The sequence below is a fragment of the Budorcas taxicolor genome, chromosome 7 (assembly GCF_023091745.1).
Source record: "Budorcas taxicolor isolate Tak-1 chromosome 7, Takin1.1, whole genome shotgun sequence".
NCBI classification, from domain to species: domain Eukaryota; kingdom Metazoa; phylum Chordata; class Mammalia; order Artiodactyla; family Bovidae; genus Budorcas; species Budorcas taxicolor.
In genome coordinates, this window is record NC_068916.1 from 21,476,013 (window position 1) to 21,488,157 (window position 12,145).

Below are 12,145 nucleotides of genomic sequence, written 5' to 3' on the forward strand. Positions count from 1 at the left end.
CCGAGAGATCCAAGTGGGAGCTATAGCAGGTTCTAGAGCAGGCGTGTTGCCCATAGAAGTCAGTGCATCCTAGGCCCTGCCCGGTAGACTAGGGCTGTTGCCAGAGGGCAGGGCCGGACTCCAGCTCGGAATCAGGGTCCCGCGGGTCTCCTCGAGCCTCCGGCAGACCTGTCCAAGCAAGCCAAGATCCTTCCCGGGTCCCGCGCCCCGAGCCCCGCGCCACGCACGGCGCAGGCGCGCAGACACTCCGCATAGCCGGAGGGGCCTTCCAGCCCCGCCCCTGCCGTGTGCGCATGGGCGGAGCCCAGAGGGGTGGGGTCTGCGTCGGGGCGGGGCCGAGCCTGGCCTATAAAGGCGGAGGCGACGCGACGCGCCCGGCTCCTCTCGGCGGTGGCGGCCCAGGCCGAGGAGTCCGCGGTGGTGGCAGCGGCGGTGGCGGCGCTGTTCCCCGCGCGGTCCGCGCAGCGGGGTCCGGGCTGCGCGTCTCGGGCGGCGGCACTGCGGCCCCGGCCCGAGCCCGACCCCGGTGAGTGTGGCCCTGCGACTCCGGCCCGGCCCGGCCCCGGCCCGGGCGCGGGGATCGGGCCCCACGGAGCCTCGCCGCCCTGGCCCGGGCTCCCGGCGCAGCCGGCCGCGGCCACTCAACGCCCTCCTTTGTCTGCTCCCGCCTTCAGGGTCCCCTCCCCTGCCGCCCCTCTCCCACGGGCCGCCCCTCCGGGCCCCGCGTCCCCTCCCCCGCTGGCGGGGCCCGGACAGAAGATGGTGCAGAAGAAAACAGCCGAACTTCAGGGCTTCCACCGTTCCTTCAAGGTGAGGGTCAGGTCGGTTTGGGGGCGCCCAGGGCGGGACCACTGGACTTGGAGCCCGCCCCCAGTTCCCGCGGCTCATGCCAACCTCACCCTTTGCCTGGGGCTGCCCCAGCCTGGTATTCATTGCGGGGCGAGGTGATCCTGGGCCAGAGTCCAGTCTCAAGCACCCTGGGACCTGTGGGGTCTTTCTTCCCGGAGCTCCCCAGTCTGTGGGGCCTCTACCCATGTGTACCCATGAAGACCCCAGCCAGGCATGTGCTGGTATGGGGAGGGATTCAGTATGCCACAGTCAGTCCCTAGTGCCCTGGGGCCTCTGGGGTCTTTACTCCAAGAACCCCAGGCAGAGCTGGGGGGCCCCTGCCCATGAGGGCCCCTGGCTGTGTGTCCCCTGCAGACCCCAACTAGTGTGCACTGCTGGGGTAGTCAGCAGCCATAGTCCTGTCCCCAGCGTCATGGGAGGGCTTGGGAGGGCTTGGGAGGGTCTGTTGGGTCCTTCCTCCAGGAGCCCCAGACAGGGCTGCAGTCCCCGGGACACCCTCCTGGGTGGTCTACAGAATGCGGCAGTGGATTGAATGCCTTCCCAGCTCTGCACCTCCCAGACACCCCAGGCCCAAGTGCTATTTCCTGTCAGAGCAGGAAGTTTCTGTGGCGGCCCCATGGCTGTGGCAGTGGAGTTCTGGTCTCAGATGAGCGAGTCTGGGGGGGCAGGCAGGTGTTAGGCAGGGGCCCCACAGAGCCTGGCCCTGGGGAGGCAGTGATGTCAATGGCCACCCCACCCCACTGGCCGGGTTATGTAATGGCCTCCCTGGGCCTTCTTGGGCAAGGACCTGTTGCCCTGTAGAGAAGGCAGGACCTGGGTGTGTGTGTCTGTGTCTGTGTCTGTGTCTGTGTATGTGCATGCTTGAGCTCCAGTGCCTACAGGTGAACTGCAACCACAGTAGGAGGAGCAAGCTGAGACTAGGTTAAAATTCCCAGCCCATCCAGGCAGCGCCCCAGGCCAGCGCCCCAGGCCAGCGCCCCGCCCCTGCCCACACGCCTGTCTTCCTGGCTTCCCCCTGCCTCCCAGGGCAGCTCCAGCCTTGGCATGTCCAAGTGTTTGGGACTGGGCAGGAGCAGGGTGGACAAGAGACATCCCTGGTAGTGGTCTGTCCCCTCTGGGGGCTGGGTGGGAGCCAAGATGGGGTTAGCATGTGGGGCCAGCATGGTGGCCAAAGCACACTTGAACTTTCTGGATGGTTCCACCCACCTCCTGCCAAGGCCTGCTGCCTGGAGGCCTGCAGCCAGGCCTAGGCCTGGTCTGGGTACACTGCCTGGTAGCACGGACTGGCCTCTGCAGGCCACACGACAGCCCTCCACCGAGGTGGGACTGTGGGAGCCCTGAGGGAGTTGGAGGGACCCTGGGCAGGGAGTCCTAGCTCTGAGGTGGCTCTCTTGGTGGCCAGGGCTGGCCACTCTCAGCATCTCCTCCAGCTGCACCCAGCTGCTCCCCTGGTCTGCCAGATGTCTCTGATGTGTTTTCCCCCTTTTAAGATGGGAAAGTAGAGGCTTGGAAGGCGTGGGCCTTCCCCCCACCCCACCCTGCAGGCCCTCTGCACGTGGTGACAAGGACACAGGAGCAGGCCTGCTGTCCCTTCATCTTGGTGGCTTGGCCATCTCTTCTCCAGTGCTCTTTGCACTGGAGGCTAGGACGGGGCAGGGGGTTGGTCAGGACCCAGAGGCTCTCTCAGGTCCTTGCACCCTTCGGTAGTCCTACGATTCCCCCAGGTGCTCAGATCAGTAGGCTGGGGTCGGGTAGCTGGTGAGGAGCTGCTAGCCCCGAGCCTCACGTCCACTCCTGATCACCCCCACGGTGCTACCCCTCCTCTCCTCCCCGGTGGAGGTGGTCACTCGGCGCCAACTTATTGGAGCAGATTGCCAGCGCCGGCGCAGCTGTGTCCCTGACCCCATGGGTGCCAGAGCCCTGGGCAGGCAGGGCAGGGGCTGGTGGCTGAGCCCGCGCACACTGGCTACAGTGCTGCCTCCCTCCCTCGCCCCCGCCCGCTGGGCTTCCTAGCAACTATCTGCAGGCGGGTGGGGAGTCCGGGCGGGCCCACGCCTGTTTTTCAGCCGCTCCCTCTGACCTCTGCCTGCCCCTCTGCTGCCGGACTGGCTTCCGGGCCTCCTGTCTGAAGGAATCTGGCCTAGCCTCTTCTGCCGGTGGACCCCTGGGTGTTCCTGGAGGGTCTCCTGGCATTTCTTCTCTGTCAGATGGCCCTCCTGCCAAAGCCCTGGGTCCAGTTGTTCCAAGGCCCAGAGAGGGGCAGCAACTTGACCCAAGTCATCCAGTGTCAGGGCTGGCACCATGGCTGTGTGTGCAGGGCCCCCACACCCACCTGAAGCCCTGGCCACCTGGTCTGCCCTGACTCGTGGAGCTCAGGAGAGCAAGCTGAGCTGGTGGGCCTCAGCGTCCCGACCCTCGTGCCTTGCCATGGCTGCCAGTCATCACGCTCAACCTGCTCTGCAGGAACATATTTATCCCAGTTGTCTTTTGTTGGGAGGAACCCTAGCCACCTTTGTTCCCGGGATAGGGTCCCTTGCAGAGGACCTGGAGGCTGTCGGGGGTGACCTTGAGCTGGCCCCTGCTTGCTACACGGGTTGTTTCCTTAGCTGGACACCAGGGCCTGTGAGGGGTTCCCTCCTGTGGGCTGTGGCCAGGGCAGGGCTGGGCAGGGAGCATCCAGTGCTCATGTGGGAGACCATAGGCACCTCTCCCTTGTGTCCCTGCATGGGTCATGGTGCTGAGGATCTGAAAGCAGACGAGGAGGGGGTGAGAGCAGGAGAGGAGGCTCAGAGTTGGGGGATGGGGGTACATCACAGGCAATGTAGTGGGAAGAAGGTGCAGTGGGGACGAGAGGACAGTGTGAAGCGAAGGGGACCGTGCTGCCCCATTTCACAGAGGGGAAAACTGAGTCCAGGAGGCCATGGGAAAGCAGGCAGGGCCACCTGGCTGGCAGCCCCACCCAGGGAAGCCAGTGACTCAGTCCCTCCCAGTGGCTGCCCCACACCTTTGATCCCTGTGCCAGGTAGTGGTGCTGGCCCCATCCTGCAGGTGAACAGACCAGGGCTCATGACACAGCCTGGGCCCCACGGTAACTCAGGCCTGGCCTGGGAAGTGACACTCCCTACCTGCAACCAGCCTCTTCCTGTACCACATCCCCTCAGCATAGGCCCTGACGGCTGCAGGTGGGGAGTGAAGGGTCAATTTTCTGGTGGCCCAGCAAAGCCAGGCTTTGTGCCCCTCAGTGTGTGGACAGGGAGAGGGCCTGAGCTCTGTCGTTTCCTCTCCTGCAGGGGCAGAATCCTTTCGAGCTGGCCTTCACCCTAGACCAGGCCCGCCACGGGGAGCCTGACTTCAGCCCAGAGTGCCCAACCCGCCCTGGTGAGGGGCTGAGGGGAGGGCACGTCTCTGGTGGTGGAGCGGGGTAGGAGGGGGCTGGGCTGCCTCCCAAGCTGGTTGGGCCTTACCTCCAGCCCTCCCGGCACAGATATGCCCACGAGCCAGCCCATCGACATCCCTGATGCCAAGAAGAGAGGCAAAAAGAAGAAGAGATGCCGGGCCACCGACAGCTTTTCGGGCAAGTTTGAAGGTGAGCGGAGCGGGCCGGGGTGGGAGCTTTGGGAAGATGGGCTGGCCCAGGGAGGCTCTCACCTCCACCGCCGGGTCCACAGATGTCTACCAGCTGCAGGAGGACGTGCTTGGGGAGGGTGCCCATGCCCGTGTGCAGACCTGCATCAACCTCATCACCAACCAGGAGTATGCTGTCAAGGTGAGCCAGCCCATGGCACCGGAGCATGCCCCTTGCCTCTCCCCAGCAGTGCCAGGGTCTGGCACCACTAGAGGTGGCAGAAGGAAGGGAGCTGGCATCTGAGCTGCCAGACTGACAGCCGGGGAAAACCAGTGTCTAAAAATGGCCCCAAGGCTGGTGACTCAGGCCACCCCTGGGAATCTAGGTCAGCCCAGGCTGAGCCCCCAAGTCCAGGTGAGAAGTGACCAGGGGTGGCACGCCAGCACAGGTGGCCAAGAACCTGCTGCCAGAGGGGTCGCCGAGAGCTGGGGGTTCAGTCAGAGCCAGTGCTCCCGTGCTGGGTCATTCAGGCTCCTGTTCCAGGGCTAAGGAATGCTTCTGGGCATTGATACAGAGATCAAAACCCTGTACTCTGAGTCTGGGGAGGTGGGCAGCCAGGGAGACCAGGGCAGGCCTGTGAGAGCCTCCTGCCTACCCTGTGCTGCCCTGACCCAGGGTGTGGCCACGCAGCCTGTGTGCCTGGCCAGGCATCAGACCCCACCTTCTGAGAAGCCTTCCAGGCTTCTGGGCTGGGTGAGGTCATGGGAGGCTGGTTGCCCAGGAAGGAGGGCCAGGTACTCCAAGGCGAGCAGAACTGGCTGGAAACCTCAGGCCTTGGTGGAAGCCTGGTGACCTGGGTGGCTGTGGCCCCTGCCCCTTGGGAGTGCCCGGGTGGGGTGGGTGATGGTGCCACAGGACTGGACACCTAGCATCAAGCACTCTCTGCATGGTTGGGGGGCTCCCGAACCCTCCTTTCTACGGACCCTGCTGGGCAGGCTGGCTCCTGTCACTCTGACGGACAGGGAGACCAAGGCGGGGAGTGGTTAGGCTAGGTGTTTGGGTGGGAACCCCAGAAGGCCACATCCCTCCTGAGAGGGACTGCTGTCTCCTCCATGGAGTGGGGGCCCTAGCCATGTTCCCAGGAGATGGGATGAGGTTCAGTTAACTCCAGAAGGGCATGACTGGTGGCACTGTGTCAAGGAGCCCCTGGAATCTGTGGGGCAGGTGTATCTGTCACTCGACAGGTGGGAGAGCACTTCGGGTGACGGCCCATTGGCCAGTGGACATGGTGCCAGCTTGTTGCTGGAGCCTGGCAAGCAGAACACACCATAGGCATTCCCCTAGGCTGCTGGTGGGCCGGAGCCCCAAGCATGCTGGTGACCAAGCCTGTCCACCCACCCAGTGAGAGGGAGCCCAAGGTCCAGCCTAGGAAGAAGGTCCCAGCAGGTGCTGGGGGTGTTCCCTAGATTAGCATGGGACTGGGAGACAAGATGTGGTGATGTGGTGCCCGGGGAAGGAAGAGAGCTTGGCAGGAGCTAGTTGCCCCAGGCGCCCCTACTCCCCTGGGTGGGGTGTGAGTCACCACAGTGGCCCCCAGTCTCCTGCTCTGGGCGGTGGGGTTGGGGGGCACCTCGTCTAAAGAACCTGCTGCCCTGAAGGGATAAGTTGCAGGGGCTCCAGGTCCAAATCGGCCTGCTCCAGAAGGAGAGCTCCAGCTCCTCTCTGCCTCTCCTGCCATGTCACCCCTCCTGGGAGGCCTCTGGGGACATGCTGCCCCGTTTGTGCTGACACCACAGTTTGACTTCCGGTAAATTCTGGGCCCCCATAGGAGAGCTCTGCTTTCCGGAGCTTAAAAGTCTAAGCTCTGATGAGTTTCAGGCATGACCCAGGGGAAGTTTCTGGCGGGCTGTGGAGGATCCGGCTGGCCCAGTTGTGTTTCTGTATGTGTATCTGTCCTCACCACTCCTATATCCCCCACCCCCGGCCGTTTCAGATCATTGAGAAGCAGCCGGGCCACATTCGGAGCAGGGTTTTCAGGGAAGTGGAGATGCTATATCAGTGCCAGGGACACAGGTAATGTGACCTAGCCTCGTCACAGCACTGGGCCCCTAGCCACCTTTCAGTGGATAAATGGGCCCAAGAGCCTCCTCATCACCCACAGTGGCCACTTAATGAGCACCCACTGTGTGCCAGGCCCTGTGTTGTGGGTGGGCCCAGTGGTGGGCAAGCCAGACAGTCCGAGGTGGGCAAGGTGGAAGCAGGCCCATGGCCCTAGGCCCATGCCTCCTGCCGGCAGGTGGAGGTGGAGGAGGCGCACCCCTCCTGGGCAGGGCTGTGGCTGCGGCTGCACGCGGGCCTGAGGAAGCCTCAACCCTTCCCCTGCCCCTCTGCCCTGCACCCCAGGAACGTCCTCGAGCTGATTGAGTTCTTTGAGGAGGAGGACCGTTTCTACCTGGTGTTTGAGAAGATGCGGGGTGGTATGTGTGGCCTGGCGCAATTTCTGTCTGGATCCCGATGGGCCTGGGGGCTCAGGGCCACCAAGGAGAAACTTCCAGGGGGCCTGCCCATCAGAGGGACCTTAGGGGTCCAGGGTGGTGGCCCCAGCTCAGGTTGGAGTACTTTGGACTCAAAGAAGCCAGAGTGGGGGCTTCCCTGCCAGGGTGGGGTGGGTGCTGGGCATTGGGCAGTGGAGGTGACACCTGTGTATTCTGGCCCAGGCTCCATTCTCAGCCACATACACAAGCGGCGGCACTTTAATGAGCTGGAGGCCAGCGTGGTGGTGCAGGACGTAGCCAGTGCCCTGGACTTCCTGCACAACAAAGGTGGGTGGCTTGCACCCAGTCCACCTGCCCAGGACCCCTGAAAAGTGTGCCCACCCACCCTTGACCTTGGTTTTTGGTTCTCCCGGCAGGCATCGCCCACAGGGACCTAAAGCCGGAAAACATCCTCTGTGAGCACCCCAACCAGGTGAGGGGTACAGAAGGGGGTGGCTTTCCTTTCGGACCAGGCCCCCAGGACCCAGCCCTCACAGCCGGTTCCAACCCCACCCAGGTGTCCCCCGTGAAGATCTGCGACTTTGACCTGGGCAGTGGCATCAAACTCAACGGGGACTGCTCCCCCATCTCCACCCCAGAACTGCTCACCCCGGTGAGGGCCTGCGAGGAGGGGCAGTGCTGGCAGGGGCGGAGGGGGCGGGAATGGTCCCGAATCCGGTCCCAGACCGCAGTTGCATAACCTCAAGGTGTGGATCCTGCTTGACTGCTGAGGCCTCAAAGTTTGAGCTTCCGCTTAGCAACAGCCGCTGATTGGCTGGGCAGGGCCGCAGCCGAGGCTGTGGGCCTGGGGGTGCTCCCGGCACCTGTTGATTGGGTGGGGGTGAGGGTTGGGGGTGGGGCCGGCCCCCTCGGTGGCTTCTGATTGGCCGGCAGGGCGAAGGAGGGGCTGTTTTCTTTAGTAGCCTCTGATTGGTCGGGCACGGGCTTCAGGAAGTCCAAGTCAGTGAGCCCCCTCCCGCCTCCGCCGGCCTTCACGCCCTGCCTTCGCCTACAGTGCGGCTCCGCGGAGTACATGGCCCCGGAGGTAGTGGAGGCCTTCAGCGAGGAGGCCAGTATCTACGACAAGCGCTGCGACCTCTGGAGCCTGGGCGTCATCCTCTACATCCTGCTCAGCGGCTATCCGCCCTTCGTGGGCCACTGCGGCAGCGACTGCGGCTGGGACCGCGGGGAGGCCTGCCCCGCCTGCCAGGTGCGAGTGGCGGCCTGCTGTGCACCCCTCCCCCAGCACCCCGCCAGGCCTGCCTCGGCCTGCACACACACTCATACACACAGGCTGTGCATCTTCACCGCGGCCTGCCTGGTGCACCCCAAGGCCTGGTCTATGTACACACTTACCCGCTACCCTGGGGACCGGCTCGTGCACCCCCCAGGGCTGCCCTGTTTGCACACAAACCCACACCCAACCGCAGATCCTGTCTTGTGTACCTCTGAGCACCCCTTAGGGCTTGGCCTCCAACCGCTGGCCACATTAGCAGGCCACTGCCTCTTCGTTTCCAAAGGCAAGGCCTATGGTTTGGGGTGGTCAGGTTCTAGCCTTCTATAGACCACCTGAGGCTCAGGCGTCATGGCCTGATTTCCCTTGATTCAGCTCACTCCAGTAGAGCCCAAGTACCTCCCGGAAGCCACTCTCTGGCCCAGCCTCCCAGTACCCCTGCTTTGCTAGCTGAGCTCAGAACACTTTCCCTAAGCCCAGGCCCAGGTCACACGGGATGTGGTGGAGGAGGGGTGCTCCTCCAGGTCTGGGCTTGCCCATCCAGGCACTGGGGACATGGCCTCAGCCCTTGCTAGTTGCAGCTGACCCCTCTCCCCGTGTCCTCTCCAGAACATGCTGTTTGAGAGCATCCAGGAGGGCAAGTACGAGTTTCCAGATAAGGACTGGGCCCACATCTCCTTTGCTGCCAAAGACCTCATCTCCAAGCTCCTCGTCCGCGATGCCAAGCAGAGACTGAGCGCTGCCCAAGTCCTGCAGCACCCCTGGGTGCAGGGGGTGAGTGGGAGCCCCAGGAAGCGTGGGAGTACTCAGACCTCCATCAAGCCTCTGCCAATGGGCCAGGGTTACTCAGAGCAAGGGTCGAAGAGCCCCAGAGTGAGCTAGGGCACAGTAGGGAAAGCCCCACTGCCTGCTGGCCAAGTTCAATCTGCACTGCAGGTGCTCCTTGTTGCCAAGCTCTGTGTCCAGGAGATGCTGGGGCCTCTTTTCTCGAACAGCGTCAAGCTGAGGTCAGCCAGGTGGCACTCGGGCAGCAAGCCAAGGTAGATTCATGGCCTGCCAACGGCAGTTCCAGGCTCTCTACCCACCAGTCTGGGAAAAGCACGATGTGTCTGTCTTCTGCCCAGTGGTCATCCCAGGGGGTAGGTGCTTAGGCCAAAGGTCGGCACCGTGGGGAGCAAAGACTCAAGGTGGAGGGGGCTTCCACCCTCTTCCAGGAGCTGGGAACCACCTGGAAGGGGCAGCTGTGCTGAGAGGCAGGCCCCGCCCCCAACTTAGCGGGTTACCCGCAGGTGCGCTGCGTTCACCGCCCTTGTGCTCTGGTGTTCTCAGAGTCAGCCGGGCGCCACGCGGGCGGGCGGGCTCTCCTCTCCAACCTCGCCTCTCCTGTCTTCTTGCAGTGCGCCCCGGAGAACACCCTGCCCACGCCCATGGTCCTGCAGAGGTGAGGCCCTAAGTGGGGAGCCCTAAGTCCATGAGGGGCGCTAAATGTTAAGATGTAAAAAACCCTTTCAGTCCTGGGGCAGGGAAGCTGTCCAAGCGCTTGGGTGTCCTTCTGTTAGGCGCAGAGTTTGTGACTCCAGGGGGGGCTCCAACCCACTGCCGCCCCAGCCCCACACCCACCCATCGGAGACTGGAACCTTTTAGGGTCTGCGGTCCCTCCTTGGTGACCCCCACCCCCGCCCGGTCCCCAGGAACAGCTGTGCCAAAGACCTCACTTCGTTCGCGGCCGAGGCCATTGCCATGAACCGGCAGCTGGCCCAGCGCGAGGAAGACGCCGCGGAGGAGGAGGCGGAGCAGGGCCAGCCCGTGGTCATCCGAGCTACCTCACGCTGCTTGCAGCTGTCCCCGCCCTCCCAGTCTAAGCTGGCCCAGCGGCGGCAGCGCGCCAGCCTGTCCGCGGCCCCCGTGGTCCTGGTGGGAGACCACGCGTGACGCCTTCCTTCCCTCTGTACATAGGCCTTCCCCACCTGTCAGATCTAAAAAGATTTTTTAAGCTATTGCCCGCCCGCCATGACCAGCGGGCTCCCCTCCCCCCATCCCCTCCTTCCCCCTCCCGGCTGGATTCCGAGGCGCTCTGCTCAGCTCGGGGGTCTTTTTATATAAGGTTTTTGCTGTTGGGTTTTTTTTTTTTTCTTTTTCTCTCCCCGCAATCCCCTCTTCCAATGGTGTTAAAAGCAAAGCAGGCTCCGGGGGGAGGAGAGCTGCGGGCGCGCGGCTGGGTGGGCCCTCCCTCCCGCCGCCTCGCCCGGGACGCCTCGGCCACTGTGAAGGCCCCTCCCTCCCCCCGCGGGACTCAAGAGAGGAGGGCGTGGCGTCTCCTGGGCCGGGCGGGGCCCCGCCGCCCTCTCCGGCCCTCGCGGTGTTTTCAGGGACCGGTCCACCCCCACCTCCCCTGGATGAGACGGCAGCTTCTTCCCTCCCCATAGACACCCTGGTGGGCGGCGGGGCCGGGGGTTTCTCAGGTCTCCGCAGTCGCGGGAGCGGAGCCTGGGGCGGGGAGGGCGGAGTGACGCCCACTGGACACCCCACCCCTCCCGCCGACTGACAATCGGGGCTCCCTCGAACCTTGACCTTAAGCTGCAGCTGATGGGCCCTCCTCTGGCCCCTCCACTGGGGACTGCCCACCCGGGAGGAGGGCGCCAGGGCAAGCGGGAGGGGCTGGACAGGCGCCCGTCAGCCGACGTGGGGGTCCCAGGGACCCCAGACCCGGGCACCCGAGTGCCCCTTCTCAGGGCTCAGTCTGACCACGGCCACGTCCTGCCCGGCCGCCCCGCGGGTCCGGTGTGGATGCCCCGTCAGCCCCCCTCCCCCACCCCGGGCGGCGTCTCTGCCCCGCCCACCTTCAGGAAAAGGCCGCAGCTGCTGCCCGGTCCGCCCGCGCCCGAGTCAGATGTCGCGTGACCCGCCAGTCTGGGGAGTCTGGGCCCTCCCCGATCTGACGCCTGGGCTTCGGGTGGGAGACACTATGCAATACACAGGCTTCCTTTTCTACGTGCACAGGGGCTTCTGCCGGGGCGGGGGCGGGGTGGCGGGCGCGGGCAGGCGGTCCCCAGGGTCCCGGCCGGCTTCTGCGGGTACCCCGATCTGGCTTCTAGTCGTTCGTTCTGTTTCGTTAGTTTTCTAAAACAAAAGTTGACTTCCCTTCCCTGTTCTTGAAGAATACTTGAATGCGGGGGGAGGGGTTCGAGGCGTGGGGAGCTCGGCGCAGTCTCGGTGGTCCCCCCACGTCTGGATGTTGCCACAGTCCTAGGTGGCTGGTGGGGGCCGCCTCCCTTCCCCGCCCGCCGGATCTGTGGACTGGCCTTTCCAAAGACTCCGGGGGTGGGGAGGCAAGCCCCCCACCATCATTTCTCTCCCATTTGTGATTCCACGTTTTGCAGCCGAGAATTCTGCATTTTTGTAAAAAAAAAAAAAAAATGAAACAAACGGACTCTCGCCCGCTGCGAGGCGCCATGGCCATTTTACTCGGGAAAGCTGAGCTGTGAGCCGCTATTTTTTTTTTTTTTTTTTTGTAATCCAAAGGTGGGACATCCACTTCCTCCCCGCTGTCTCGAACAGTGCGGCCCGGAGGACTGGTCAGAACCGTTACTGTGAATGAGCCTGGCTCTCAGGCTGCTCCGGCGCTGGGGGAAGGGGGCACAGCAGTGTTTCAACGTTAAGATGGGTAAAAAAAAAAAAAAATTTTTTTAAGTGGGGGAAAAACATCCAAGCACTTTAACTCCACTCTACCAGGTGAGCTGGTACAGCTCAGAAGTTTTCCTTTTCACCAACTGTCAATGCCGGAATTTTGTATTCTGTTTTGTAAGGATTTAATAAAAGTCATAAAAACCCGTTTGCATGCTCACGTTGCGGCTTTCTGTTGTCCTGCAACAAACTGCCCCAAACCTAGTGTCCCATGTTGTTATTCCTGGCGGTGCTGAGTCAAGGATGCAGACAGGGCTTGAAAGGCTCAGTTTGTCCTTG

The 12,145-nt window shown here is 63.4% G+C and overlaps 1 protein-coding gene across 3 annotated transcripts; it reads left to right on the top strand.

The window, feature by feature from the left end:
* Window positions 1-443: 443 nt before the first annotated feature.
* Window positions 444-11,847, top strand: MKNK2 (MAPK interacting serine/threonine kinase 2). Of its 3 annotated transcripts, XM_052644148.1 has the most exons (14): window positions 444-526; window positions 675-810; window positions 4,140-4,227; window positions 4,334-4,435; window positions 4,518-4,615; window positions 6,408-6,487; window positions 6,818-6,891; window positions 7,132-7,236; window positions 7,326-7,381; window positions 7,466-7,561; window positions 7,964-8,158; window positions 8,792-8,956; window positions 9,580-9,623; window positions 9,874-11,847. In XM_052644148.1, the coding sequence occupies exons 2-14, from the start codon at window positions 760-762 to the stop codon at window positions 10,112-10,114; spliced, it is 1,395 nt and encodes a 464-aa protein (XP_052500108.1). In that variant the 5' UTR covers window positions 444-526; window positions 675-759; the 3' UTR covers window positions 10,115-11,847. The 3 variants fall into 3 exon arrangements, with proteins under 3 accessions (XP_052500108.1, XP_052500109.1, XP_052500110.1); XM_052644149.1 differs by lacking the exons at window positions 444-526; window positions 6,818-6,891 and having other exon boundaries at window positions 763-810; XM_052644150.1 differs by lacking the exons at window positions 444-526; window positions 6,408-6,487 and having other exon boundaries at window positions 763-810.
* Window positions 11,848-12,145: the final 298 nt, after the last annotated feature.